The sequence below is a fragment of the Colletotrichum destructivum genome, chromosome 1 (assembly GCF_034447905.1).
Source record: "Colletotrichum destructivum chromosome 1, complete sequence".
In the NCBI taxonomy this organism is placed as follows: Eukaryota; Fungi; Ascomycota; class Sordariomycetes; order Glomerellales; family Glomerellaceae; genus Colletotrichum; species Colletotrichum destructivum.
In genome coordinates this window covers 1,037,921-1,064,259 of record NC_085896.1, presented here as the reverse complement: position 1 = coordinate 1,064,259, position 26,339 = coordinate 1,037,921, and the positions used below count along the sequence as shown (strand labels likewise).

General features: G+C 55.6%; 12 protein-coding genes across 12 annotated transcripts; 6 read left to right on the top strand and 6 right to left on the bottom strand.

The window, feature by feature from the left end:
* Positions 1–235: 235 nt before the first annotated feature.
* Positions 236–1,433, bottom strand: CDEST_00332 (Putative NmrA-like domain, NAD(P)-binding domain superfamily). The gene is made up of 2 exons (XM_062916491.1): positions 1,081–1,433; positions 236–1,021 (listed from the first exon to the last, which is right to left on the bottom strand). The coding sequence occupies exons 1-2, from the start codon at positions 1,333–1,335 to the stop codon at positions 374–376; spliced, it is 903 nt and encodes a 300-aa protein (XP_062772542.1). The 5' UTR covers positions 1,336–1,433; the 3' UTR covers positions 236–373.
* A 1,118-nt stretch (positions 1,434–2,551) lies between these two features.
* Positions 2,552–3,973, top strand: CDEST_00331 (Putative FAD-binding domain, FAD/NAD(P)-binding domain superfamily; the record flags this gene model as incomplete). Its single annotated transcript, XM_062916490.1, has 3 exons — positions 2,552–3,047; positions 3,124–3,493; positions 3,607–3,973. The coding sequence occupies 3 exons, from the start codon at positions 2,552–2,554 to the stop codon at positions 3,971–3,973; spliced, it is 1,233 nt and encodes a 410-aa protein (XP_062772541.1).
* Positions 3,974–4,305: 332 nt separating this feature from the next.
* On the top strand, positions 4,306–5,025 carry CDEST_00330 (uncharacterized protein). The gene is made up of 2 exons (XM_062916489.1): positions 4,306–4,631; positions 4,701–5,025. Exons 1-2 carry the CDS (start codon positions 4,435–4,437, stop codon positions 4,966–4,968), a joined length of 465 nt encoding a protein of 154 aa, XP_062772540.1. The 5' UTR covers positions 4,306–4,434; the 3' UTR covers positions 4,969–5,025.
* A 687-nt stretch (positions 5,026–5,712) lies between these two features.
* CDEST_00329 (Putative short-chain dehydrogenase/reductase SDR, NAD(P)-binding domain superfamily) lies at positions 5,713–6,929 on the top strand (the record flags this gene model as incomplete). Its single annotated transcript, XM_062916488.1, has 3 exons — positions 5,713–6,214; positions 6,283–6,453; positions 6,506–6,929. The coding sequence occupies 3 exons, from the start codon at positions 5,713–5,715 to the stop codon at positions 6,673–6,675; spliced, it is 843 nt and encodes a 280-aa protein (XP_062772539.1). The 3' UTR covers positions 6,676–6,929.
* CDEST_00328 (uncharacterized protein) lies at positions 6,650–10,125 on the bottom strand. Its single transcript, XM_062916487.1, has 3 exons — positions 9,623–10,125; positions 9,167–9,494; positions 6,650–9,112 (listed from the first exon to the last, which is right to left on the bottom strand). The coding sequence occupies exons 1-3, from the start codon at positions 9,734–9,736 to the stop codon at positions 6,963–6,965; spliced, it is 2,592 nt and encodes an 863-aa protein (XP_062772538.1). The 5' UTR covers positions 9,737–10,125; the 3' UTR covers positions 6,650–6,962.
* Positions 10,126–13,197: 3,072 nt separating this feature from the next.
* CDEST_00327 (Putative aminoglycoside phosphotransferase, protein kinase-like domain superfamily) lies at positions 13,198–14,772 on the bottom strand (the record flags this gene model as incomplete). Its single annotated transcript, XM_062916486.1, has 1 exon — positions 13,198–14,772. One exon carries the CDS (start codon positions 14,770–14,772, stop codon positions 13,198–13,200), a length of 1,575 nt encoding a protein of 524 aa, XP_062772537.1.
* Positions 14,773–15,642: 870 nt separating this feature from the next.
* On the bottom strand, positions 15,643–17,011 carry CDEST_00326 (Putative inosine/uridine-preferring nucleoside hydrolase domain, ribonucleoside hydrolase). The gene is made up of 2 exons (XM_062916485.1): positions 16,790–17,011; positions 15,643–16,714 (listed from the first exon to the last, which is right to left on the bottom strand). Exons 1-2 carry the CDS (start codon positions 16,891–16,893, stop codon positions 15,718–15,720), a joined length of 1,101 nt encoding a protein of 366 aa, XP_062772536.1. The 5' UTR covers positions 16,894–17,011; the 3' UTR covers positions 15,643–15,717.
* A 607-nt stretch (positions 17,012–17,618) lies between these two features.
* Positions 17,619–17,851, top strand: CDEST_00325 (uncharacterized protein; the record flags this gene model as incomplete). The annotated part of the gene is made up of 1 exon (XM_062916484.1): positions 17,619–17,851. The coding sequence occupies one exon, from the start codon at positions 17,619–17,621 to the stop codon at positions 17,847–17,849; it is 231 nt and encodes a 76-aa protein (XP_062772535.1). The 3' UTR covers positions 17,850–17,851.
* A 3-nt stretch (positions 17,852–17,854) lies between these two features.
* On the top strand, positions 17,855–20,183 carry CDEST_00324 (Putative major facilitator superfamily, MFS transporter superfamily). Its single transcript, XM_062916483.1, has 2 exons — positions 17,855–18,140; positions 18,213–20,183. Exons 1-2 carry the CDS (start codon positions 17,964–17,966, stop codon positions 19,536–19,538), a joined length of 1,503 nt encoding a protein of 500 aa, XP_062772534.1. The 5' UTR covers positions 17,855–17,963; the 3' UTR covers positions 19,539–20,183.
* A 142-nt stretch (positions 20,184–20,325) lies between these two features.
* On the top strand, positions 20,326–22,146 carry CDEST_00323 (Putative peptidase M14, carboxypeptidase A). Its single transcript, XM_062916482.1, has 2 exons — positions 20,326–20,710; positions 20,760–22,146. Exons 1-2 carry the CDS (start codon positions 20,479–20,481, stop codon positions 22,142–22,144), a joined length of 1,617 nt encoding a protein of 538 aa, XP_062772533.1. The 5' UTR covers positions 20,326–20,478; the 3' UTR covers positions 22,145–22,146.
* Position 22,147: 1 nt separating this feature from the next.
* CDEST_00322 (Putative luciferase) lies at positions 22,148–23,316 on the bottom strand. The gene is made up of 2 exons (XM_062916481.1): positions 22,802–23,316; positions 22,148–22,700 (listed from the first exon to the last, which is right to left on the bottom strand). The coding sequence occupies exons 1-2, from the start codon at positions 23,147–23,149 to the stop codon at positions 22,254–22,256; spliced, it is 795 nt and encodes a 264-aa protein (XP_062772532.1). The 5' UTR covers positions 23,150–23,316; the 3' UTR covers positions 22,148–22,253.
* A 302-nt stretch (positions 23,317–23,618) lies between these two features.
* Positions 23,619–25,099, bottom strand: CDEST_00321 (Putative serine/threonine-protein kinase, active; the record flags this gene model as incomplete). Its single annotated transcript, XM_062916480.1, has 7 exons — positions 23,619–23,851; positions 23,924–23,999; positions 24,075–24,281; positions 24,337–24,380; positions 24,457–24,791; positions 24,858–25,069; positions 25,091–25,099. 7 exons carry the CDS (start codon positions 25,097–25,099, stop codon positions 23,667–23,669), a joined length of 1,068 nt encoding a protein of 355 aa, XP_062772531.1. The 3' UTR covers positions 23,619–23,666.
* Between the last annotated feature and the right edge of the window lie 1,240 nt (positions 25,100–26,339).

Below are 26,339 nucleotides of genomic sequence, written 5' to 3'. Positions count from 1 at the left end.
ACATCGCTTACAATGTTGTAATACTGTCTGAAGATTCATTCCTGAACCGAATGAGTCGAAACTCTTGGCGAAGGGTTATTAGCACTCTTATTCTAGGGGAGAGAAAAAAAAAGGTTGGTGATGGCGATGGTGAGCGTTGATTCCTGACAGGCAAAATTGGAAAGCAAAAAAGAAATCAATGATCGTATGGATCTCTCTAAATGAGCTCTTTAGATGAAGATGTTTTTAGACTTAGGTCCGATCTTATTACTTTCCGTCTATTACGCATTGTGCATGCTTCTATATCGTACAGCAACCTTCGTAGTTTTAGCCAACCGGCAGGTCTGACCTCATCCGAGAACAGCTTCGCCTCTAATCATATGCTAGACCCCCCTCACTTTGCAAAATTGCTTTCCGTCCGCAGCCAGGTCTCGAAATCCTTCAACCCGGGATACTCCCTCCTCAGCTCTTGGATATCGGCGGCATACCCCACATCGTAGAACCATTTGAACATCCACCCAAAGTCTTTGGCCATCGACATGATGAGCCAGCAGAGAATCCTGTAAGTGCCAGGCAACTCCTTGCCGGTATGCTTATGAAACACCGCGGCAAACTGCTCGATGGTCAATTCGTCCCCGGCGAGCGAGATCCCACGGCCCCGGTACGTCTCGGGGTGCAGAAACGCCTCGGCGCCAAAGTAGCCAACGTCGCTGACCGCGACGAGCTGCAGCGGCTTCTCTTTGACGGCCATCTTCCACGACGTGGTGAAGACCTTCCCCATGAAGTCGTCCGTGAGATTCTCCATGAAGGCGACCGGCCTGAGCACGACCCATTCCATGTCGGTGCCCTTGGTCTTGCTGAAGAGGTGCTGTTCGATCTGATGCTTGTGGATGAAATGGGGGACCTTGGTGGGGTTATCCGCGCCGTGCCTATCGATAGAAGTGTAGACAAAGAATCTGACGTCGGCCTTGAGAGATGCGTCGATGAGAGCTTTGCCTTGAGCTAGCTCGCCGCCTGCGCCCTGCCCGAAGCCCATGGCGACCTGATGCGCCAAGCATTAGCCACATTATCATTGGTGTTAGTCTGAGTTGGGGGGCTTACCTGAACACTGAAGACGCCCCAGATTGGGGACCCGGCCACTTCCGCGGCAGTCTTCAGGAGCGCAGCCGGATCGGCCAGGTTGCCCTGGACGAGTCGGATGTTGGGCGACTTCTTCAAGAGCTGCTGCGCAGACCTGGAGTTTGCGTCCCGCGTGACTGCAAGGATCTGGAAGTCGGCATTTTGTTCGATGAGGCGGTTGATGACGGCTCCGCCTTGTTTCCCCGTTGCGCCGCAGACCAATATAGTACGAGGCATGATTGGATGAGGCAGTGTGTATGGCTTGAATGTGGTGTTGTGTGTCGGTTGCTGATGATGCTGAGTGATAATGACGGACCAGAACTGCTGCTGGCTTTTTGAGGCATCGGCGCAGATTAAATATATAGACAGATATTCTGACCAATTTTCGGACTTCGGCAGGTCATTTTGATGACGATCGCGTGGAAAGCCCGAGAAGTCGAGGTGCTGACGCTTGTTGTGGTAAGGTATGTAAGATCTGGGAACATTACCAATCCGCGGCGCAGGTTGCTCCGATAGTCACAATGCCGATGTGAGTCTGACGAATGGAGACGCGCGCACCGATCTTCGACTTAAACGCGAGCGCGAGCCCGAGGAAGGACGGCGTTGGTCGCCGAAGTGGGGGTGACCGGCCGACATAATTCAGGGCCTGCACGTTTATCTGCATTGGTTCAGCTCACTGCTCACTCACCCAGATCCTGGCCTGGCATTATGATTCTACGGCTTTTTCCGAGCTCGTTGTTGGAGTCGCAAATACAAAGGCAGTTACTAGACTTCCGGTCACTGGTAAGTGGAAGTCTTGAGGCGCCGCGCGTCATGCCTTTGAGATTCTCACTTAGCCATGGCCAACCTTGGCGCCATTTGTCAGCGACTCCAAGACGAATCGGAGAACAACCAAAGTTCGAGACGCGAAGCGTCTTCGAGCAGGAATCGGTAGAGTTGGTCCTCACACGACGTGGTGTTACATCCCCAGACCATCGGGAGACGATGGTCAGAGGCAACAACCTCGACAACCACCCCGATCGTCGGGGACGTGGCCGACATTCACAATACGGTTTTGGGCAAGATGGTCGCCATACTACGTATCGTGTAATAATGCCCAGACAACCGAAGCATCACGCATGAATGAGCATAAGCCCGCCAGCTCATCCAATCCGCCCATGGCCCGCTGTTGGGTTGGCATTTGGAATCCATGCGGTTTTGTTTTTTTAAACTTTAGCCTTCCAGCAGCATCAGCGCACGTCGAGGCTATGAATAGAATTTTGTTCGACGTCTCAGGGGCAAAGGTTCGAACCATGAGTGGGACACCGTCCGGCAAAGTTTGGTAGCCATTGTCCCCATTGCCTCCCAGGAGGCTTCATTAATGGCATCTTTCCACTCTCTAAAGGTTTCGTTGTCGTAAACCCACCCGCAGCCACTCACAACTCGAGAGACGGGACAAAAAAAAAAAAAAGAGATGGCCAGCAACGAAAGCAACAAGCTCCGCATCATCGTCGTCGGCGGCGGCATCGCAGGCCTCGCCGCCGCCGCCGTACTCCGTCAGCGGCACGAGGTGCTTGTATACGAGCGCGATCCCGCCTCGGCGCCTGAGCGCGGCGCGGGCCTCGGCATCGGCCCCAACGGCAGCAGGATGCTCAAAAAGGCGTTCTACTTCCGCCCGGAGCACGTGAAAGCCACGGTGTGCGCAGGGTCCAGGACGTACGATAAGGAGGGCAACCTGGTGCGGGAGATGACGGGCGTGACTGAGCCGTTCGGTGGCGAGTGGCTTCTGATGCATCGGACGGACCTGAGGAACGAGTTGCTGAGGCTCGCGACGGGGGACGCGGCGAAGCTGGGGATTTCCGGGCCGCCGGCGACCGTCGTGAACGGCGTCGAGGTAACGGGGATCGACGTCGAAGAGGGGATGGTGAGGTTGGATAACGGGGACGAGGTTTTCGCGGATGTCATTGTCGGTACGACGGGCCCAGGGCTTTCATTTCACTCAAAGTCACCCGAACAGGCGGACAAGACAAGACTAACGATTCGCAGGAGCTGACGGCATCCACTCCCTCGTCCGGCAGGCCATTGTGGGCGAGCCCTCTCATTTTCTCTCGACTGGCGTCTCGCTCTACCGGTTCACGTTCCCGCTCACCAGAGCTCATGAGATTCTCAAGGGGTACCCGGCGGCGATAGATCCGTCCAACGGCTGCTTCTTCAACGTGATGACGGCGGACGACGATACGAACCGCAACATTATCTTCTACTCCTGCCGGGACCTCGCCACACTCAACGTCGTCGCGCGGGTGCCGGACTCGATGCTGTCGGTCGAGAGCATGACATCCTGGAACGCGGAGGCGAACCCGGAGGAGATGCTCGACCACTTTTTCGACTTTGCACCGTGGATCCTGGACATAATGAAGTGAGTTGCCCCCTCTCTATCATGAAGCCGAGAGACGCAGACCGAGAAACAAAAAAAGATAAAGAGGGAAGAAAACTTGGGTATGTTGTGGTAACAATGGCCATGGACAAAAGACACGTCGAAGACGTCCACCTCTACAAGGTCAAGGACACATCTCCGCTGCCGACGTACACGCGCGGGCGCGCCCTGGTGGTCGGCGACGCGGCGCACCCGATGACGCCGTTCCAGGGTCAGGGCGCGACGCAGGCGATCGAGGACGCCGAGGGCCTGCGGTTGCTCCTCCACGACGGCGTCGACAGCGAAAACGTCGACAACGTCGACCGCGCGCTGCGGACGTGGGACTCGGTGCGGCGGCCGCGGGCGGCGCAGGTGCAGCAGAACTCGCGGCACGTCACCGACATGTCGGCACAGGCGCAGCTGGACCGGATGAGGCTAAACTGGACGTACGGAGGGATCCACGCGGCGTTGCGGAACCGGTGAGAGACCGTCCGGAGTGCGTGAGTGAGTGAGTGACGGGTTTCTCGGCGGTATGGGGGAGGGGAGTGGGGAAGGGAGGGACAACCATGTCAGTGGATTTCTCATTCATGTCTCTACGCCGGGCATGAACACACAGGCCGATGAATCATCAAAGGAGACCCAAATCGTCATCGGAAGAAGAGCCGTTGTTGGAAAATCCCACAGAAGTTCCGTGCGTGGAAACCAAAAGGGGTCCTGATGCTGGTGGCGGACCCAGATATGTGTGTCAACTACATCATCGACTTGTCATATGTAACCGAGCACACTCATCAGCCTACCATCACTCGACGGTCACGTATTGCTTCTCCGTGTTCACAAATAGCCCCCAAGACCAATCAATCCTATCGCAGTAGAACGTGTACCGTCTGCATCTTCATCACACCGCTGCATTAAGGAACACTTTTGAATCCCTCACTCTAGCCACAATGTCATCCATCAGAGCCCTTCGTTTACAATCGGCACTCCGTCCCTCCGCACTCCGTCCCGCGCACCGCACCGCCCGCCGAACATACGCCGTAAAGGAACCCGCCCGCGACACGCCGACCTACCACGGCGGCGACCAATCACCGCCTGCCGGCTCAAAGGAGAAAGCCCTAACAAAACCCGACGAAGTGAGAAGCAAGTATGTCCAAAGAATACCCTTCCCTTTATAGTGTCCCAATCGACTTCCCTAACTGTTATCCATCCAAAGCGGAACTCTCTATTCCATCGTGGGCGTCGCCGTGACGGTCGGCGCATTCTTCGCCTTCCTTACCGGCTCCCCCGACCGCGCCGCCGGTGTAATCGAGAACAGCACCCGCGGCAAGGGAGAAGGCTCGGCGTTTGTTGGCTACGGGTCCAAGCCGTCCAGCGAGCGGCACCTGGAGGAGACGACGGGGCGGGACCCGCTCCGGCAGAGCGGCCTGGCGGGGCTGAAGAGCGAGCAGACGGACCCGAACCAGCCCTCGACGAGGAACTGATGGAAGCCTGATTGTTTTCCTTTCTGCACATAGCCACCAATATACGTTCATCCAAACCTTGTTCGCACCCCATTCGCCGTATGTGTTCGTTGGGACCATTACGTCCGTGTCGTTCGTCCCTGGTGTTTGTGCTTGGTTGTGCATTTCCACAATCGCCAAGCCAATGGACAGCCCCCCCCCCCCCCCGACTCGCCTCGGCAGTTGAACATTCAAAATGTGTTATTCCGCAGGGCTTAATTCCTATCAATCCGGGGTAGCAGCCCACTCGTGGGTCACGGTGTTGCACCGCGGGAGAGGGGACAGTTGGGATTGGAGACATCCCCCCTCCCGTCGTACTCGCAATCGTGTTCGGTCTTTTGGATAACAGGAATCGACGCCATTCACCGTGAATGCGGGGAGTCGCACGTCGTCAAATCCCCGATATGTCAACTAGGTTTCTTTTCCAATACCTCTTTTAGGGCCTCTACTTGATTTACTTGAGCCACTCGAACCTTGTTTACAACACTCATCTTGACATCGGAAAGACGCGGAAACCGAACGTTTCCATCCATGACTTCCCTAACGCCTGGTCCCAAGATAATATATCGTGGGCTCTCACCTATCGTCACCAGCCACTTACATCTCCCTCACTCACTCTCACTCTCACTCTGACCCTCACTCTCACCCTCCCTCTAAATCTCCCCAAAGAAGAGCAAAGAAGAAGAAGAGCTACAAGAACAAGTAAAAGAAGACCCCACCGCCAACATGTCCATCGATTACACCTCAAAGACAGTCCTAATCACCGGCGGCGCGTCGGGCCTCGGCCTCTCCCTGACGACCCATTTCCTCGCCGCCAACGCCACTGTCCTCGCCCTTGACATCTCCGCCGACGCCCTCGCCGAGCTCCCTTCCAAGGTTCCCGACGCCCACCGCTCCCGCCTGCACCCGGTCCACGCCGACGTCTCCTCCCCGGAGTCCGTCGCCGCCGCCATATCGTCCTGGGTCGACGGCGGGGTGGGTGACGACGCGGGCCAGCAGAGAAGACTCGACGTCCTCGTCAACAATGCTGGCATCTCGGACAAGATGGACCCCGTCGCCGACTGCGACCTCGACGTCTGGAACCGCCAGATCCTCATCAATACCACGGGGCCCTTCATCACCTCCCAAGTCGCCATTCGCCAGTTCCTCAAGCAGGAGCCCGTCGACGGCCAGAGGGGCGTCATCTTGAACGTCATTAGTGCCGCCGGCCTCCACGGCGGGAGAGCGGGTGAGTTTCGAAGTTACTGAGAGGAAGGGGGGAGATGTTTTCCCTTTTTACCGCTAACAGTCCTCCAGGCGTGGCTTACACGGTCTCCAAACACGGCACTGTTGGCCTAACCAAGAGCACGGCGGCCTTTTACGGCCCTCAGGGTATCCGCTGCCTGGCCGTTTTACCCGGTCCCATGATGACCAACATGGTGAACGAGGGCCACGCTGCTCGGTATCATCCAGAAGGTTTAGCCATGGGTGAGTGCCAAATCCGTCCATCGTCGCTCAGCCCATCGCTAACGTGAGTCAGTTGTGTCTACGATGAATACAGTTATTGGCGACCCGGCACAGAAAGGCTGGAACTATGGATGGTCACCTTTGGATCAGGTCTCAAAGACTGTGTTAAGCTTGTGTGCCGATGGTATTCACACTATCAATGGCGCACTAGTACCAACAGACATGGGATGGACCTCCATCTGAGTAAATCTTGTCGGACAAGCAGATCCAAGTTGAGCCTCGCTCGTAAATGCAAATTACGACTCATAATTCATTTTCTCTCAATTGCTCGATGTAGGAAAACAAGTTTGGATACAAACCAATTTGATTCCACTACAGAATTATTACCAACGACCGCGTTATTAAACTATCAAAACCATCCATCCGTTGGCCCAAACTCTCCACCTGGGTATAAGCGTTTTCGTCTGCCATCAACTCGTGATGCCATCTCCATCCCTAGAACAAAAGAAAATTACACCACTACCAAGCCTCTAGTATCCACTAACGTTGGCTGGTGCGGAGAGGGTGTTGACGTTGCCGTTGAGACCGCCATTGGGGTGTGCGTCATACAGAGACGAAGGGTCATTCTTCAGATTGCCGTTCAATGCGCCATTGGTGTTGGCGTGAGGAGCATACTGCCCCTGCTGGGTAGGCAAGCCGTGCTTCTTGCGCTCGATACGAGGCGCGTCGGGAATGTCAGTTGACTTACTGGCCTTGCCGATCGAGAAAACAGGGCTCTCCCAGCGTTCGCCCTTACGGGCAAGCTCCTTGTACTCGGTGGCCTTGGAACTGATGCCGCCGGGGAGGCTAATGTCGGGGAAGATGGAATCCTCTTTCGTGATGGCGTAATTGACCTTCTTGTCGGCAGCGACCGCCTGAGCCTTCTGCTTGGTCTGCAAGGCACGCTTTTGCATGGCAGTGGCGTAGCGGTTGTAAATGTTGGGGGTTCTCTCAGGGTCAGAGCGGGCCTCGTCAAGGGCGCGGTCGGCTTCCTGCTTGACCTGGAAGAGAAGAGTATCCAGCTGGGCAGCTTGGTCCTTGATGGCCTTTTCGACAGCTTTTTGGAGGGCAGGGCGAAGAACCTTGAGCATGACGGGCTTGAAAAGGCCGAACAACAGTTTGTGCTTCGACTGCTTCAGCTTAATGCTCATGTGCTTGATGTCAACATCAACCTTGTCAATCTTGAAGAAGTTCTGGCTGTCCTTCTTATCCGCAGAAGAGAGCTTGAGCTTAAAGGAAAACCCGTCACCGGCAAGGAGGATGTCGGCGACACCAGTGTCCGTGATAGAAGGGAAGCCCTGCTTGCGCTTGACGTGGTAGCTGACATCACGCAGGTCAAGCTGGACACCAGCAACCTTAACCTCGAAAGACTGCTTGTGCTTGTTGGCAACCTTCTTGCGTCCCCAAAGGAAGTAGTTCTCGCTGTTGACCTCAAGAACGTTGGGCATGAAGTTGTCGGATTCGAGGACAAGGTTCTCGATGACGGCGTCGAACTGAGAGTCGGAGTACTCAATGCGCGGGACAGGAACGTAGGCTACGTTCTCGAAGATGGAGGGAATAATGACCTCCGAAAGATCCTTGAGGAGATGGGGCTTAAATGTAGGCTTGCCGTTCTCGTCGTTGCCAAGATCAGTGAACAACTTCTGAACAGCCAGGCCGAAGCGCTTGTTTTGAGGGTCCTGGTCAAATTGATCGATCAAGAACTTGATCTCGTCAAAAACACGGTCGGTGTGAACGCGGTATTTGTTGCGGAGCAAGTAGCGACCATGGTCATAGAGGTGGTTCCACTCCTGGTTGGAATCCTCGTCCAGGATGTACCCTTGTTCAAGGAGGCAGCGGCGGACGTAGCGGTCCATAGCCTTGAACCAGTCCTTGAGCTCGCGGTCATTGTCGGCGTCGCGATAGATCTGCTGAATGGACTCAAAGAGATCCTCAGTAGAAGTACCGTTGGCGAAGCGCTCAATAAGGGTCTTTAGATCGGACTCTGCTTGAGCAAGGCCGGCGCGGGCATCTCTGACAGTACCAGTGCCGCCCTGAGCGATGACGCGCGAGTGGCCAGCATACTCCTCTGCGAGGTTGAGAAGGGTCTCGATGGCCTGAGCGTAGTCGGGATGTTGCTGGCACTCAAGTACCATCTTCTTCAGGCGCCAGATAGTCTGCTCCTTGCGCTCCTGAGGCATCTTCTTGTTGAAGTACTCCTTGCTGCGGCGGAGGTACTCCTCCTTGCGCTGGCGGGCCTGCTCCTTCGTCTCATCGTCGACGTTCTCATTGTACTTCTTCTCAATGACGTTGCGAGCAGCGTTGATGCCACCCTGTGCATTGACGCCAGAGTTGGTTCCCTGTTGCTGGTCACGCGCAGCAGTGGCAGCAAGGTCCTGCGGGTTCTGCGCCCCGTTAGGATGGGCAGACTGGGTGCCGGCTTTGGCGATGTCCCGGGCGTCTGCGGCAGGAGACCCCTTGTAGACTCCCTGAGCCTGCTTCTTGAGGCTCTCCTTAGAGAAGTCGGGGGCATCATGCCAAGTGTTATCCTGGGCAGGACGATCGATGTCTTGCAGAGCTTCACCTGAAGGACGCACACGTTGAGCGGCATTGGTGGCAGCATCGCCGGCCATGTCGCGGAGAAGAACAGTAGCATCTTTGACTACTTGTGTGTTAGATCGCGTCTGAGTGGTGTACATAAGAATCGTTCACTTACGGAGCTTGCGGAATTGGCCGTTGGTGATGATCAAAGTGCCAAGGGTCCGCAGACCCTCCATTGCCTTGTCGCCATGCTGTTGCGCGACCTCCTTGTTGATTGGGGCGCCGGGCACCTGGACGGCCTTGGGGTCGAACTGTTCCGTCTGCCAAATAAAGTCCTGAAGCAGGTTGCCCTGGTTCTTGGACAACAATAGGTTCTTTGCTTGAATGACAACCTCGCGAGCATCGGCAACAAGAGCTCTGCCCTCAGGCGAAAGCTTCTCGGGAGGGTTGGATAGGACCTTGGAGGCCAAGAAACTGTTTAGGGCGACATCGATTTGATCATTCTGTGATGGGAGCGCGACGTCAGTATCATGCAATCATGTAAAGTTGCGGGCCAGGGATCGCCCAGACGCCAGTAGTGGTGGATGGGGAGGGCCGCGTGGGCCCTGCCGCCATGCCGGCATTTACTTACCGAAGGAACCTTGCCAGCCTGGAAAGCGGAGACAATGCCGTAAAGCTGAAGCTTGCGGTTGACGTCGGCTTCCTTCTGCTTGAGGTCCGTCGGCTTGTTGACGTTTGCTGACATGATGGGAGTATTGTAGCTGTCGCAATGAGGCTGTTCGTTTGAATGTTACTCGGAGATGATAGTGGTAGTCGTCGGGATAGAGTAAGAGTGATTATTGTTGATTTGTTGCTGTTACAGGGCAAATAAGGGAAAGGTCGTCGATTTGGGTGGGGGTATCACAGAGGAATGGGTATAATGCGAATCGCCAAGATGAGGTTCCTATTGGAAGAGCAAAAAGCAGGAAATAGGTATCGTATCGATGAGAGAAAAAGACCAGAGGGAATGGGCTGCAAGTAGGGGGTGAAGGATTGCGAGGTGGTGTTTATACCTTCTTTCTCGCGGGTGTAAGTAGTGTGCCCAAGCGCGTCAGAGAAACACACATGCGTCAGAATGAAAGTGGCCCAGCGATGGGGAAAGGGAGGGGAGGCAGGAAAGGCAGAGGCAAAGTCGCGCGTGGCAGGCATTCGTCTAGCGGCAGGAAGCAACCCGGTACATTCGAAATTGGGAGAGGCAGGCGCGCCGGAGCTTGGTCCTCTGCCGTAGTTCCTTCCTTCCCTTGCCTGCGGTCTCTAATTTTTTTTCCCTGGTCCAGGTTGTGGCTGCCGTGGAACTCGGTGATGGTGACGTGAAGGAAAGGGGCCAGAAACTGATGTCCTACGTCATCAGCACTAGCTTGGTACACAGGTACGGGAGTACGTACTTTGTGCCTCCTGGAGCTCGGGCCAAGTGAGCATAGCGAGGAAGGAGCCGGGGCCGACACAGCTGAACCTGGCACTTCTTCCTTGCTTGCTTCAGCAGCCTAACCCATGCTTTGCTTTGCTCTGCTTGCTCTGTTTACTCTGCTCTCGGGGTCTCTGCTCAAGATGTTGCCATTTCTCGTTTCGCCCAAAGCAATCGATATGAGGGACGAATGCGACAGAGAGAGAGAGAAAGAGGAAGAGGGAGAGGCGGAAGGAAATTTCCCCTGGCTGTAATTGTACACATTGAATTTCCTACTTCCTCTCTTTCCTAGCTCGCCTTCCTAGGTATCACGTACGGATGCTGGAGACTGGAATCGAGATTCACACCACCCCTTCTTCCCTAGCGGGCCCTGCATCCGATCCCATCCCGTCCTGATCTTTAAGACTTGCACGACCGCGCTACGAATGACAAGGACACTGACCCTACGCACTGCGCCTGGACTCGGCGGGAAGACGACTTGTACTTGTCTCGTGTGCGACACACGGGTCTAGACTCCGTGTCACCAATGCTGGCGCTTCCCCCTGTTGGAATATGGGCTGATGCGCATACGCTTGGGCGGTTGCTTCTCAGACAACCGTTTTCCAGCCTCCCTCGTGATACTGTCTCAGTCGCACCATGGATAGATACCCGATTAGACAGCATAGAAGTTCGCGCCAGGAGCCAGCCAGTTTCCCCCACGCCTGATGGGGTCCATCAAATCGACGCACGCCATTCTTTCGTTGCGCAATTAGCGTGCTATCACGTATTGTGATGACCCCTGGGGTGATCGACTGATGGGTTGAGTTCGTTGATGAACAGCGTAAGTAATGGCACGACTATTGTCTCGGAGCTAGACCTCCGTCTTGCGTCGACTCTTCCGGGACAGACCATCCTAAATGTTGGCTGGAAAAGGCCATTGTGAATCACCGGCCCAGAAAACGGCGGGCCACGTTGCCCTGCTGAGTGGGATGAGGGCGTGTTTGGACGACCCGATGATGTGCGCCAGGATATGACGGGACGGATGCGGTGCGAGGTGGTGTGAAAGTCGGCCGGCCCTGTCCGTTATCTTGTCTCAGACAGCGTGCCTCCGCTGGAAATCGAGATGACGGGCGAGCAAAGCGACAGCAGAGCTGCAAAGGACACATGGGGCTCCGTTGTTTCAGCAGTATGGCGGCTTCCCTCAAACTTGCCCTCAATGGCCTGTTTTCCCACGATCCAGCCATGTCGTCATGTCAACGTTGGCGTCGACTTGAGGCACGCGACAAGAATCGCGCTATCTCTTGGTCGTCTTCGCCCTTGCCGAAATTAATGTCACCCCAACTTACCATTTGTACCTAAGCACGGATACCTCACCACAGTTCTACACGAAAGTAACGCCGGAAAGACTCTGACGAACTGCAGATGGCAAGCGACAGAAATGTATCTGCCTCCCGCCGGCCGGCCATCTCTTACTTCTCTCGCATTCATTACTTCTCCCCTAACGCGCTATTGTCCTTCAACCATGCCGCTTACTGTTGATGTCTTTCCAACCAAATGGGACCAGGGTATGCCACAGCAACAGCAGTAAAAGCAGAAGCATCTTCTATTTCCTGAAGACTAACCCCCAAAAGCACGAACAGACTTATCACAAACACTTCGGATTTCCTCACCAATACCCTGAATACCCTCCTTCGCCTTGATCTCAGTCAAACTCGGTCTAGTTGGGTCTAGTTCCTCGTCGCCCAATCAAGACCATCATCCATAACGGCATTCGGGGAAAAAACCGGTGCAAGGAAAGGCCAGGACCTGGCAAGCGCCGCATTCAACCAACCCAAGGACCCATGTCGTCTTGCATTCTGCATTGGCAATCATTGGCACATTGGCGCATTGGCAGCGGCATCACAGCCGTGCAGGCCTTTGGGGGACGACCGATCAGCCCCCTTTCTGTCACTTCGCTGCTGTCAAGTGCCCCCAATTCGTCACAGGGTGGATGCCGCTACGCGATTGACACGTAATCGCCCTAGTCTGGATGCTGCTGTCCCAGTCAAGCTGTCCATTGAGCTCTTGTCCCGATCTGCTTCTTGATCTCTCATTCTACCCTGGAGAAACATTTCTACTAGGTGCGCACTGGACGCTACACATGGCCTGGCGTCTGGAATCCCGATCGCCAACAAAACAACCCCAACCTCAAGAAGAAGCTCACCCGGTACGCGATCCATGACGTCAAGGCTCGGTCATGATAGTGCGATGCAACTCACGGAGTTTTCAACACTCTGTGACGCCATCTTTGTGTGGTACAACAAGCCACTGCATCACCAATCCCTCAATTCATTTCAATGAGCCTGCAATCTCATTTTCGACTTGCGGAGAACTCCTTAGACCGCCTGCTTGTTGTCTCGTCGCTCTTGTCGCCAGTAATTGGCCCTCCCTGACAGCGCTCTCCCTCTTGAATCCCATACAGTTGAAACCCCTTACCGTTCCCCATCCACCTCACCCTATCCACATCCCTGACAAGTCCCTCCGTTGAGCTTTCTTCAAGCAACTGACGAGACCCGGCCACCCCGTAGCGTTCCCGCGGTACTTTTCCAAGCTTTGTTCGCACGGATGGGGAGTAGCCCCGGCCCGGCTTCTCCGAAATGCAGTCACCCAAGATCTGCTACGGCCTAGGTCGTCTGGTCCTTCGGTGCCCTTGCTGTGTTATTGTGGCGCGGCATACAATTGAGCCGCACATTGCAAAAAATATGATAGCCCCCGCGAGAGTGACATGGATTTGTTTGGTGTTTTCAGACTATCTTCTTCTTGAGGCTCTCCCCATGCCTGTCCATCATAGCTAAAACGGCCTTGTCAAGCCATTCGCGTTCCGCGGCTCTCTCCAAGGGCAATCTCTCGCATACTTCCATCAAGGCCTTGAACGCAATTTCTATACCCGACATGCTTTCCATTACCGGCTCTAGGATGATGGACGCGTCTCTACCTTGCCATTGGCGATCTCGAACCCTATCCACAAGTTCGGATCTGGGTGGCAGCGCACAGCCCAGATCGATCTGCATGGGATCAATGATGAGTTCGCATCCAAATTGCTGGAAGAATTGGTCTAGCTTGCTGAGGTCAGTTCGCAGCGGTATCGGCATGAGCGTCGCGTCCTCCCATCCCATGATGGCGACCAACTCGCCGTCCTCGCCAACGAGGATGTTGTCAGGGCGCGGGTCTGGGTGAGATATCGTCACGGGCCAGCCGTTCATCCGGCCGCCTTCGAGAGGCAGACGCCACTTGACCTTGGGCAACGCCTCGAGACGTTGTACCATCCTTCCGAGTACGATATCAAGACTGGCAAGACGACTCTGCATTACCTTGTTGTCATGGATTTCCTCCCTCCAGACGGAAATGTAGTTGTCGAGGTAGCTTCTGATTGACGGGTACGGTCCGTGAAAGGGCTTACGCCACAGTCTGTCAGCGCTATAAAAGTGAGGAGACACGATGGGGCCGGTGTAAAACCTTTTCGTTTCCCAGTCGATGCGTAGGCTGCCGATCCGGGCGTCGTCCTTGGGGACGCCTGAAGCGGTGATCTTGACTTTTGCCATGAAGTCACGGAGCCCCCTGCCAATGCTCAGGTGGTCCCTATCGCTCTGCGGCGGCGTGTCTTTAGGGAATCCGAAGCCCTCGAGCCCCGTGTCTGTTGACCCCTGGAGCGTGTACTCCTGGAAGGAGAACCCGAAGACGGGCTCCATCATCATCCATTCGAGGCCCAGCGGGTTCCGCGGGTACGAGTCGAACAACAGTACTCGAGGGATCAGCTTGGGGGACACCGTCGCCACCCACGCCATGGTCGCGACCTCGCTCTCGAGCTTGTCGTGCGGGCACACGGGCAGGCTGAACTTGAGCACAACCTTCTGCGGCAGCCTCCCGCGCTTCGAGTTGGGCATGAACTCGATGAGGAAGAAGTAGTTCGTGCGGCCGCGGCCCATGAGCGACACATACTCGACATCCGGAAAGGGGTAGAGACGGAAGGCGGCGTACCAAAGCAGCATGTCGCGGACGTCGGACTCGGTGGGGACGCTGCCGCCTTTCCAGTCGGCGGTGTACTCGCCGCTGCGCAGCCGAGTCCAGAGGACGTACTTCTCGCGCGAGGCCATGTAGCTCTGGGTCGAGAGCGGCGTTTGGTCGGGGATCGTCGGAGTCGGCGTCAGCGGGTTCGGAGGCGGGATGCGGTCGGGGAGATTGGGAACGGTCCCGGAGAGGGAGGCCAGGGCTGTGTTGATGTGGTGGGAGATGCGGGAGACGAGAGGCCGTTGGGGGAAACCCTTGAGGCCCGCTGCGTTGGTCTTCTTGCGGTTGATCCGGAGTTTGTCGGGGCCCATCTTGATGGTGACAGAGATTTGAGGAGAGTAGGGGGTGGAATGATTGCTTTTTAGCGGGAGACCACTGTGGCCCCTTTGGTATACTTTGAGTTGGTTGTATCTAGTAAGAGTTGTTTGGAATGATAGGATAAATGGTATCTTTTGTTGTATATTGCTGTTGTTTGGTGAATGTATGATTAGAGCTGTGTGTGAGACTAATGCCGGATGCGTTATACAGTTAGGTTGTGGTTTCTGATATTTAATATCCAACTCTACAGAGGCAAGAACGATTGTGAACATAAGGTCGGCTGGCTATAAAATTCCTCTTTGTTGTTCGTCAGATTCTGGACAGAATTCTGTGATGAAGAAAACAAGGATATTGTGCGCGGCACAACAAGGGCTTTTAAAGAGTCCTGTTTTCATACACCGACCGGACAAAGATGACAGGCTGTAGCTCCGCCGCGTTCCTTCCCGAACACAGGTGATTGTTCGGGTTGTACTCTTGTTTTATCCTTGTAGCTGATGTATTATTGTTCAGGGAGAGTTTTTGGAATATAACAGAAGTTATTCCTGGGGTTGTTGGAGATGATTCTGGTTGAAGCTTTGCAGTTCTTGGCCTTGGAGAATGCCTCACAAGGTCAAGGAAGCCTCAAGACTGCTTCACTGGGGCATGTATACGTTCAAGAGTTAGAAACAACATTAGGAAATGTATCATTTTGAAGGAAACGAAAGGTTGAAGATACAGACAAAAATGCAGCACTCTATCTTCTTGCCATTTTTGTCACCATACGAGTTTATATCCTTACATCACACTAATTTGATCAAATATTTTGGGGCGTTCCATCTAACATGTACTGCATCTCTGTAGTTGCAACTCACCAAGTTCATATGCTGCAGCCGAACTCTCTTATTCACAAACTAATCTTTATCTAGATCTCAGCAATATACAACTACTGCATCCCTACTTCACAAGTCCGGTCTCGCTGGGGGCAGCTGGAAGAAGCCGGGGGCCTCGGGCCTGCAATCGCCAAACACGGGGAGTGATCCCACCGGATCGGAGCTCCTCTCCGAAGACTCTGCGCCTAGAACATAGAGCCTGTCCAGCTCCTTTTCGAGCCTCTCATAACTGACCGTCGTGTCGAGCCAGTGCTGGTTCGTCACGTTCCGGTCAAACACCCAGACGTTGCAGCCGCTGCAGCCGGCGCCGTCGTCGTGTAGGGTGATGGTGTTGTATCCATATTCGTTCCCATACCGAAAATACTCGCCGAGCCCGCCGACGGCGTACAACATCGCGATGGGGTCGAATGACCACCGTGGCTGGTAGTACGTGTACAAGATGTACGCGGCCCGCACTGGGTCGGTCTTGGGCCCGTCGGTCATGAGGGGCCCACCCGAGAGCACCGAGGCTCCGAGGCTGTAACCGGCGTAGACGACCGGGGTGTTCCAGTTGTGGACTACATGGGCCGTCGTGTACGGATCGTCGCCCCAGAAGTTGAACTCGTGGCCTTCGGGGTAGTCGCCGCCCATGACCACGAGTTCCCTCACCTTGGCCCTGACCAGCTCGTGCCCAGCGAGATGGGAGTGCGAATCGGCCGTCGAGTTGAGGAGACCTGAGAGGTTGTGCAAGAAGCCGATGGAGGCGATCGTCACCGAGCCGTCGCCCGCGCCGGCGAGCAGTTTACGGTACAGTTCCACGGGGTCCCACGCCTCTTCGGCGTCGGACATGCTCTTCGGCCAGTGGGTCGCGAGCTTGCTCGCAAACTCCCCCAGGCGCTTGGTCCAGTTGTCGAAGAAAGGGGCATCATCTAGCGGACGACGTGCGCCGACGGGGACCTGGCCGTGGCCGTAGTGGTTGAGGATGGCCGAGGCGGCTAGGACCGAGTATGAGGAGCGCGAGTTGATGTGGACTCCGAGCAGGTTGATTTCCGGAAATGTTGCCGCAAGGAGAAGCGCGGCGGCGTCGCTGGGAATTGTCAGCACGAAGGTTCCTCGCTTCTGAAGTTGTCGGGGAAGTAACATGCTGTAGAACTTGTCTTACTCGCAATCACTGAACAGGTCGGTATCGACGATGAGGTTCTTGCGGGCTGAGGCGGCGGTCAAGAGGCAAGCTATTGCCGCTAGCAGTCTCGCCGTGCCCAACATAGCATGAAAAATATTCGAACTTTTCCGTCAAAAGTCGAGTGAACTTTGGCCCATAATACGGGCAGCGATGACAAGCAACTTTTTGTTTGACAGCCGACGTTGACAGTTTAACGTGGAGGGGATGGGAGGGAAGAATAAAGACGTCTGGTACCAGCTGGGAATCGTGCACTTTCCAGCGGGCAGCACATGCTCAACGGCACTAAGCGGTTCGCTTCGAGGTTTTAGCGGGCTTCAGTGGGTAGTGGCCCAGCGCCAGGGATTGCCAACCCCACTAACAGCCGTTGTGGGTTCGAGCCGGAGGCGTGAATCTGTGCGTGTCGCTGTCTCGGCTGCTCCGCCATGTCTCGAACTGTTCAATAACCACCACCACCTTAACGCCACCTTAAGATGATGTCTGTGGCAGCCCACGCTATTGTATTGCAGTATAATTTCTACAGCATCTCTTGGATGCCTCTCATATATGCTCGTGATCAGAACCAAGCCCCCGCGCACATCCCACTGGCAGCGACCGTCTGCAAACTGATCTAGCAGCGTGCATGTCAATGACGCAGGCGGCACGCTTCATCTCAAACTCGGCTCAGATAAACGACCAACAGGCTACAGCTGTCTTGGATAGGACCGAGCAAAAGCTCATCTTTGCAGGCTATCTTAGGTCCCCCACACCCACTGCCCGCTAGGACACACCCTCCATCAGCAATGCTTCTGCCATTAGAGTGCGGATCGGCATGCGTTCCGGGCGCCGCACCCTAGGCAAGGCCAATCGTGGCCGCAGCAGCCCTTCACCGGACGCATTGCGCCATTCGGGTTCGGTACGACGTGAGCAAGTTGAGCAGTCCGTCCGAGGGCCTTCTGAACGTTTCACTCGAATCTCTGCAGAAGTGTGGCAAGCGCGTGCCCTGTATTTCATGGCGAAGATCTCTCGCGAGGCTCCGTTTCGCGGGTCCCTAAAACCTTAAAAGGGTTTTCCAGACTCCGTCATCGCCGAGTACGAAAAGGCTTCTTGGGAAAACCTGCTTGGTATCACATCGCAATTGTGTCCCCCTCGTGACGGCAAAGAAACCTCGGCCAACATGGGCGTTGATACTGATCCCGCTAAGAACCAAGACGACGCGCACAAGGTCGGCTCGCCTTCGGTCGCTGCGCGAGATGGCAGCCTCGACATCCACGGCATCGATGACGTCGCAATAATCCCCAAGGGCGCGCTGGACCCCGTGTACGAGGCCAAGGCTCGGGTCCTCAACCGCGCTGTACGTGCGGTCTCCTCTCGAGACGGCCTAGACCTGGATGCCGCGCCGCTGACTGCTGACACCCGCTTCTAGATACAAGACATCGGCATGGGATGGTATCAATGGCAGCTCTTCATCGTCGTCGGGTTCGGCTGGGCTAGCGACAACCTATGGCCCATCGTCACGTCGCTGATCTTCACCCCTATCACGAACGAATTCGGTCCGTCTCGGCCTCCTCTCCTCACGCTTTCACAGAACATCGGTCTCTTGGCAGGCGCCATGTTCTGGGGCTTCGGATGCGACCTCTTCGGTCGAAAATGGGCCTTCAATCTTACTCTGGGTCTTACCGCGTTCTGGGGGTTGGTCGCAGCCGGAGCTCCCAGCTTTGCCGGCATTGGCGTCTTTGCGGCTTTCTGGTCGTTTGGCGTTGGCGGCAACCTCCCCGTCGATTCTGCCATCTTCCTCGAGTTTCTCCCGGCAACCCATCAGTACTTGCTGACGGTGCTGTCCGTCGACTGGGCCATCGCCCAAGTTGTTGCCACCTTGATCGCCTGGCCACTCCTCGGCAATCTGACATGTCAAGAAGGCGTCATATGCACCAAGTCGGATAACATGGGATGGCGGTACTTCATGATCACCGTCGGTGGATTGACCCTGCTTATGTTCCTAATCCGCTTCCTTCTGTTCACCATATTCGAGTCGCCAAAGTATCTCATGGGAAAGGGTCGGGACGAAGACGCCGTCCGGATTGTCCACGAAGTCGCAAGGCGGAACGGCAAGATCACATCTCTGTCGATTGAGGATCTCAGGGCGTGTGAGCCGGAAGGGTATGTTGCGCGGACCGACGCTGCTACAGCCGTCAAAAGAAACTTGGAGAAGGTCGACCTCAGCCGTATACGTATCTTGTTCTCGACACGTCGTCTGGCGTTGAGCACCGGCACCATCATGGCTATCTGGGCGCTCATCGGTCTCGGCTATCCTCTCTACAACGCGTTCATACCCTACATTCAGGCAACACGAGGCGCGGAGCTCGGCGATGGCAGCACGTATCTGACGTACCGCAACAGCCTGATAATCGCCGTGCTGGGTGTCCCCGGCGCCCTGCTTGGAGGTTGGCTGGTCGAGTTGCCGGTGCTGGGAAGAAAAGGCACGCTTGCCATCAGCACCATTCTGACGGGCGTCTTTCTCTACTGTTCCACGACCGCCATGACGAGCAACGCGCTCCTCGGGTGGAATTGCGCCTTCAACTTTTGCAGCAACGTCATGTACGCTGTTCTCTACGGATTCACGCCCGAGCTGTTCCCAACGCCGCAGCGCGGGACCGGCAATGCCCTCACGGCGACATGCAATCGCATTTTCGGTATCATGGCGGTAAGTCGCGGTTGTTGTCCGGCCTCTCGGCGGGTGGATGGGTACTGATTCAGTCTTGCACAGCCCATCGTCGCCATGTTTGCTAATCTCAAGACGTCGGCGCCGGTGTATACTAGTGGCGCTCTGTTCATCGCCGCCGGGCTCTTGGTGCTGATATTACCGTTCGAGTCGAGAGGAAAGGCAGCTTTGTGAGACGACTTATTAATTGGTTGTTCTGCGACACGCGGAGCACCGCAATATTCCAATCTTACGCCAAGACGCAAAACGCATGAGTCGTGCTGCTCGGTTTGCATCCTCATGTTCTGCCGGCGGCCTATTTGACGTACGTCGGCGTGATGCCGCTCCGGAACTCGGCCTTTGCCCGCGGCGTCGGTTAGCTGCGTATCTGTTCATTACTGCAACCTGCATAGCTGGGCTCTTGGCGAGCGTGGTCGGGGGAGCCTCAGTCCCGACCATCGGCACTTCAATCTTCAACCGTGGACCTCGTTGTCGTCCATCGGAGAGATTCGATACGTCAATGGCAAATGCAATATGTCGTTACGGGTCCTAGAGTCTTGGCGACAAGGCCCGTTATCTGCGCCCATGGGGGACTCCCCCGCTTTCCCCTCACCTCATCTTTCCCGAGCTGCCTCTTGTAGTTTCGTTGCCAATGTTTGACACCAGTTCGGATGGAACCTTTGATCATCGCCGTGAGGACCCCCTCGCTGCCGCTTGTTATCGGCTTGCCCTGCCGTGTTGTTGTTGTTGGTATTACCAATTGTATGGCCCAAAATGAGATCAGCCAAGCCATCGGTCATGCCAGGAACACGCCTCGGCCACACGTTGGCGAGCCATATTGCCGTACCCGAGAGTTAAAGCGGTGCTGCATTGGGGAAGAGATATAAAGCTTGAAAAGACGTTGAAGCCCATTGATCTGCGGCGTTGACACCCAGCCTTTTCATTAAGGTTTTGTTACTATAACACCCAAGGCTTTTAGTCGATCAGCACCATGGTGAACAAGACTCGTTTGGGCCTGCTCGGCCTGTCCCTTGTTGCGTCTGCTCGGGCGACCAAGTATGGCTACAACAGTGTCGTAGTTCGTAAGGATACCGACATTGTGGCTGCGAACTTCAAGGATGTTGAGGGTGTTGACCTACTCTCGCCCGCTTTCCTGACTCCCGACACGATCCCCGAGGGTTTCTCAGAAGGAACAAAGGGGCCCACGGACGCAGAACTCCTCGGTGAGCTGGTTTAGTCTCCATTCTCAAGACAATTACTGACAGAGAACAGATTCCTTTGTTCAAGACCTGGCCGACAAGAACGATTGGCTGACCTACAACAAGGCTAACTTCACGTCGGAGGAGGGACGTCCATTCCCCTACCTTCACCTCTCCTCCACCAAGTCATCGCGGAGGGTATCTAATTCGACTGGCAAAGTCCGCGTCTGGGTTCAGGGTGCTGTCCACGGCAACGAGCCCGCAGGCGACCAGTCCCTGCTGGCTCTCCTCGGCGCTCTGGACGCAAACCAAACATGGGCTGCCTCGCTGCTCGACAAGCTCGACATCGTCGTCCTCCCGCGCTACAACCCCGACGGCGTGTTCTACTTTCAGCGCACCCTAGCCACAAACTACGACCCGAACCGTGACCATATCAAACTCGCCCGGAAGCAGACCCGCGACATCAAGTCCCTGTTCGGCGAGTTCAACCCCCACGTCGCCATCGATATGCATGAATACAGCGCCACGTCCCGCTACGGAAGCTACTATCACGCCGCCGATGGCCTCTTCTCCGCCGCCAAGAACCTCAATATCCACCAGGACATTCGCACGCTGTCCGAGGAGCTCTTCGCCAAGAACATCGGATCGGCCATGGAGTCCAAGGGACTTCGTTGGGAGCCGTACGTTACGGGGTCCACGAGCACCAACCCAGAGTTCAAGCCTACCTTTGCCGAGGCCGGGTCGGACGCCAAGATCGGCCGCAACGCTATGGGCCTCACGCAATGCGTCACCTTTTTGATCGAGATGCGCGGTATCTTCCTAGCCGATCAGGAGTTTCAGAGACGTACCGTCGCCGGTCTGACGATGGCCTCGAGCATCCTGCAGACCGCGGCCGACAACGCTGAAAAGGTGTACACGACCATTGAGTCCTCCATCGCCGACTTCAAGTCCTCGGGCTCGGAGATCGTCGTCACCGACTCGTCGCCCCTAGTCCAGCGCACGTACACCATGGTCAACATCAACAACGGCTCCGTCACTCAGGTGCCCATCAACTTCCGCTCCACCACGCCCGTCACCGCCAACATCACCCGTGCCCGTCCGGAGGCCTACCTCATTCCCGTTGCCTGGGCCGACCTGGCCGAGCGGCTGCGGGTCTCGGGCTTGGAAGTTGAGACTATCGCCGAGCCGTACAAGGGCACCGTCGAAGCGTACAACATCACGTCCGCCGTGTTCGAGACCGAGTACTACGAGGGAGTCGTCCGCGCCGCGGTCACCACGGCGCCGCTTACTAAGGAGGTCGACTTGCCCGCCGGCAGCTTCCTTGTAAGCACGAAGCAGAAGAACGCCGCACTTGCCTTCGTCGCGCTGGAGCCGGAGAACATTGACTCGTACGCCAGCTTCAACATTGTGCCTGTCGAGAAGGGCAACGAGTACCCGATCTACAGGGTGTTGGCCTGATACAGTGAAAGTGAAGTATTATTAGACAATATAGTGCAAAATACAAGAAGAGATTCACATGTACCCTGAACGTGCTAAACCTCGATGCCATGGGAAACTACAATAGTCTTCACGCATCCACGAGCTGATTCCACACGATGGGTCCGACATCCTCCGCCCCCGTCATATAGCGGATCCCGTTCCTCAGGAACGTGGCGAGCACCTCCATCTCGTCCTCGTCGCGTGGGCCGTAGATCATGAGGTACGAGTCGGCGACACGAAAGCGGCCTGCGAGCAGCGAGCCCCGTGGCAACGCGAGGCGGTGGCGCTCGGCCCAGCCCTTTTCCACGGCGAGCCTGGCGTCTGCGGGAGACAGGTACATGTGGACGGACAGGTCGCCGTGATAGTGGCCGATCTCGCCGCGGGCCGTGCGGCTGGCGGCGGGGACCGCGGGCGAGGAGTTGAGAATCGGGGCGGAGACGAAGAGGGCCGGGTTGTTGCGTTCGTAAAGGGAGAGCTTTGATTCCAGGAGGGTGCGGTTCTGGGTCACTGCGTTGGCGAAGAGGTTTTGGATGTACTGCGCGGGCGACGTCAGCTCACGTGTGGTCATGGGAGGAGGGAAGCTCCGGGCGGTGACGATGGATCACGGGATAACGGTGGAGAAGACGGAGGCCGCACCTCTCTCATGCGCTCCGGCGCGTGCTGGCTCAGCTGCCGGTGCGGGACGATGCCGCCCAGCTCGGCCCTGTCTCCGCGCCGATGCGGCATCTGCTTAACGTCCTCGTGGGCGCCCTCGGCGGGAAAATCGCCCGTCCAGGTCGCCGCGGTCTTGGGGAGGGCAAAGGGCCGGATGGTGAGGGTGACGAGCAGCCAGCCGGCGAAGTTGTGGGGCACGCCGCCGGGGCCGAGGGCGATGTAGGCTCGGTAGTCGCGGACGGCCCAGGCGAGAACGGAGGCGGAGAGGGATGTGAGGAGGGCTGTGAGGACCGGGCGGCGGAAGAGTGGTTGGAGCGCGAGGGATGCCATATTTTTTTAGGGAGGGATGTGTTTCGGTGAACGGGTCTTGTGCTGTATACGCGGCCTATCAAGGGGTGAAAATGAATATGAGGTTGATGGTGAGGTTGATGGTGAGGTTGATGGTGAGGTTGATGGTGAGGTTGATGGTGAGGTTGATGGTGGAGTTGATGAGTGTGTGTTGGGGGACGGAATTCTGGGTTTTAGGAGACTGAGGGGACGGTTAGGGTCAGGTAAGAGGCACGGGGGAGAGGAGGGCGGTCCGGGGAAGTGGGGTTTAGTCAGCGGGCTTTGGACGGAGCGAGCCGTCTCTGTGTTGCGGGTCCAGGCCGGAGCTCCGAAACGTCTTCCGGGCTGGCGAGATGGACAAGTTTTCGGGTTACATTCATCGTTGCAGCAGAGGAAATAAACCTCCTCGCAAAAGACAAGTTAAGTATGATAGTCTTCGTCGAGTAGGCAATGGCTCCCATTTGAGCGTGCTCTGATGACAACGCGCTTGCTCTCCGGTCGTTGTGCTCTATTCTACTGTCTACATATTCTTAATGATCCATTTATTGTCTGCTAGTGCCTTCGCCGAGGAGGGCTTCGAAGGATCCCACTGGAGCATCTTCCGCATCATGGCGAGAAACATATCTCGGGTCTCTCCCTCCAGGCTAATCTCCTTTTCATCAAGCGATGTTTCACATGGGACTGGGATGTCTGTACGGAACTCTCCTTCACAAGAAGCACTTCTGTAAGTAACCTGTAGAAAGGCTCACATCTCAGGGCGGCGGACGAAAAACTAACCTTCATCAGTGAAGAACCTGTGGCTCGACTTTCCCAAATCGAGTAACGCCTGTGGAGGTTGTAAGAGATCCCAGATCTGGAGAGTAGTACGGAGAACACAGGTTAGTGTCAAGTCTTCATTTCAGGACGAGTGTTTAATTTATGCCCTTACCATGCAGCCCGCGTTCCATATGTCAATCTGGTAAGACCACGGTGCTTCTAGGATGACCTCGGGCGCTCTGTATATGTCGGCCTGTACGTCCTCGGTATGCTCTGTATCCCCGATGACGGCTGAGCCAAAGTCACAGAGGACCGGTGCGCCCCATTCTTTTGGCATCTGCAGTTCGCGTGACAGATAGATACACGGTTCTTCCGTCCACTAGCTTTCTCGGGGACGGGTTGAGCAGCTCCTGCTCTTCGGAAGCGCTGAAAACGGAGTCGTCCTTGATGCCAAACATGATGTTATCTGCTTTGATATCTACTCCGCGACAGTTCAGCGCTGTTCTCGAGGTCGAAGAGACACAGACAGGGATAGCCCTGGTCAGTCGACGCACCTGTATGGACGATTTCGCATTCCGTGTGTAAATAGTCCAAAGCGAGAAGAAGGCGACGGAGAACGAAGGCGAGCACCGGCGCTGGTAACATCCGAACGGGGTTGCGGTGAAGGAAAGTCAGAACACTCTCCCACAGATGAGGATGCACCAGGCACCTGTGGCATCTGTCGGGACCAGCAACGTCGAAGGAATCCAGTAGTTCCCTGACGGCACTGCGACCGGGGTGCTTTACAGATGACGTAGGAATGCGCTTATAAATCGTGATTTCATGATCTAGCTGTGAACCCAAAGCCTTCGAATTGACAAACAACTTCAGCGCCACGTGCCGACGACCCCTGCACTGCTTGTTAGCAGAGCATTGCGTGCAGAAGAGCGAGTGAGTCAAGACGGAGGCAGCTTACTCTAGGTCGCGCGCCAGCGAGACAGTCGAGCTGGCTCCGAAGCCCAGCTTGCCAACGATTTGAGAACGGTTGCGGAGAACCTCTCCGATGCTGACTGGATAGTAACGCGATGCTGTGTAGTCGGGAAAGTGCTCTTCCTCTTTCTTCTCCCTGGAGAAAATTCGCTTGAATTTAGGGTTGGAGAAGGTGAGAGGTTTCCATGCCCGGCCAAACTATGGCAATCGTCGAATTACTGATGCCATATGTAGGCCTGGTTTGATTTCAGAAAGAGGTGATTGGAATTGTTGGCGCGTGTTTGCCACCTTAGCGGAAGCCAAGCGAAGGCGCGTTGTATTACATAATCCCAAACAGCTCCGAGCCCCAGATTCGAATCTTAATACGAACAACTCAAGACCAAGATGAGCCGTCATGAAGACAGAAACATTGTAGAAATAAAACGGTGGTTCTTTGGATTGAGATAGAAACTTTGCAGAAAGTCCTATAAACTCCGAATCGTCCATGCCAAGCACAGTTTGATGGCATCGCACCCGTAAGGATCAAGGACCTCGTCATGCCTCATCGTGTGAATAACAATTGAGGTGTGGCGAAACAAGATATGGTCTGTAATTGGTTTTTCTTTCCTTCTGGGGCTTTTGGTTCATTAAAAGCCACTCAAAGAGCTTCTCAAGACGATTAACACAAGACGAGTGATCTGACCACTATCGGGGACGCCAAACATTGACGACGACACCATTGGCGCGGATTTAGACAACCCAGAGACACCCGACCACTGACTCATAGCTCCGCATCCGCCCTCGCCCAAATCAGGGTTTTGTAAGGTTATACGGCAAACGAGCCAGTCACGATACGGACCAAGAGTTTGGCAAAGCCGTGGTGGCAAGGGCCGGGATGATGAACCAGGACATTGGGCCGAGAATCCGCCAACAGCGCCCACAAGGCGTGAGGACGTGGCTACCTTCCAGTTAATGGCATCGCGTCATTGGACCATCGGACTCTCTCGGCGTCGCGCCAAGTCTTGCTCAAGGTGAGCAGACGGCATCAGGGTTAGCACGAGGGACTTTCGAGGCGGGGCGGTGGTGGAAAAGCCAGGACGGCTTAAGGTTTTCGAGATCGCGCATAGGGTACTCAAACGAATGTGATTGTTGATAACATTGAAGCGTTGTTGCGAGGATTTTGCCGTCTACAACGCTTTAGCAGGCAGCTTCGGATATTCAAACAATGGCTGTTATCTCGTTGTCGGGGGAGTAACGTCGTCCCTCCCGTCTTCCATAGACCTTGAGAATGAAAGCGAGTGCAGTTCAGATTATTCCGAGACCGTAAGAAAATTTAGTCGCAACAAACTTGCTCAGTGGGCCAACGGGTCTGTCGCGGTTTCTGGAGTCTCTGTCTGGCCGGGCTCTGCCGACAGTCACATGCTCGAATGCAGATAAAGCGAACGAAGCGTGCCGATCGTCCGCGCGATGTAGCAACCGATCAAGTCAG

What these genes read in the sequence shown, in the direction of transcription:
- CDEST_00332 (XM_062916491.1), bottom strand. Translation starts at nt 1,335, where the DNA reads ATGCCTCGTACTATATTGGTCTGCGGCGCAACGGGGAAACAAGGCGGA. An exon ending in GGGGCGTCTTCAGTGTTCAG is followed by an intron (nt 1,022 to 1,080) that starts GTAAGCCCCCCA and finishes TTGGCGCATCAG; the next exon opens with GTCGCCATGGGCTTCGGGCA.
- CDEST_00330 (XM_062916489.1), top strand. Translation starts at nt 4,435, where the DNA reads ATGTCATCCATCAGAGCCCTTCGTTTACAATCGGCACTCCGTCCCTCC. An exon ending in CCCGACGAAGTGAGAAGCAA is followed by an intron (nt 4,632 to 4,700) that starts GTATGTCCAAAG and finishes ATCCATCCAAAG; the next exon opens with CGGAACTCTCTATTCCATCG.
- CDEST_00328 (XM_062916487.1), bottom strand. Translation starts at nt 9,736, where the DNA reads ATGTCAGCAAACGTCAACAAGCCGACGGACCTCAAGCAGAAGGAAGCC. An exon ending in AGGCTGGCAAGGTTCCTTCG is followed by an intron (nt 9,495 to 9,622) that starts GTAAGTAAATGC and finishes CTCCCATCACAG; the next exon opens with AATGATCAAATCGATGTCGC. An exon ending in CGGCCAATTCCGCAAGCTCC is followed by an intron (nt 9,113 to 9,166) that starts GTAAGTGAACGA and finishes ACACACAAGTAG; the next exon opens with TCAAAGATGCTACTGTTCTT.
- CDEST_00326 (XM_062916485.1), bottom strand. Translation starts at nt 16,893, where the DNA reads ATGTTGGGCACGGCGAGACTGCTAGCGGCAATAGCTTGCCTCTTGACC. An exon ending in GACCTGTTCAGTGATTGCGA is followed by an intron (nt 16,715 to 16,789) that starts GTAAGACAAGTT and finishes GACAATTCCCAG; the next exon opens with CGACGCCGCCGCGCTTCTCC.
- CDEST_00324 (XM_062916483.1), top strand. Translation starts at nt 17,964, where the DNA reads ATGGGCGTTGATACTGATCCCGCTAAGAACCAAGACGACGCGCACAAG. An exon ending in CTCGGGTCCTCAACCGCGCT is followed by an intron (nt 18,141 to 18,212) that starts GTACGTGCGGTC and finishes ACCCGCTTCTAG; the next exon opens with ATACAAGACATCGGCATGGG.
- CDEST_00323 (XM_062916482.1), top strand. Translation starts at nt 20,479, where the DNA reads ATGGTGAACAAGACTCGTTTGGGCCTGCTCGGCCTGTCCCTTGTTGCG. An exon ending in CACGGACGCAGAACTCCTCG is followed by an intron (nt 20,711 to 20,759) that starts GTGAGCTGGTTT and finishes GACAGAGAACAG; the next exon opens with ATTCCTTTGTTCAAGACCTG.
- CDEST_00322 (XM_062916481.1), bottom strand. Translation starts at nt 23,149, where the DNA reads ATGGCATCCCTCGCGCTCCAACCACTCTTCCGCCGCCCGGTCCTCACA. An exon ending in CGCCGGAGCGCATGAGAGAG is followed by an intron (nt 22,701 to 22,801) that starts GTGCGGCCTCCG and finishes TCGCCCGCGCAG; the next exon opens with TACATCCAAAACCTCTTCGC.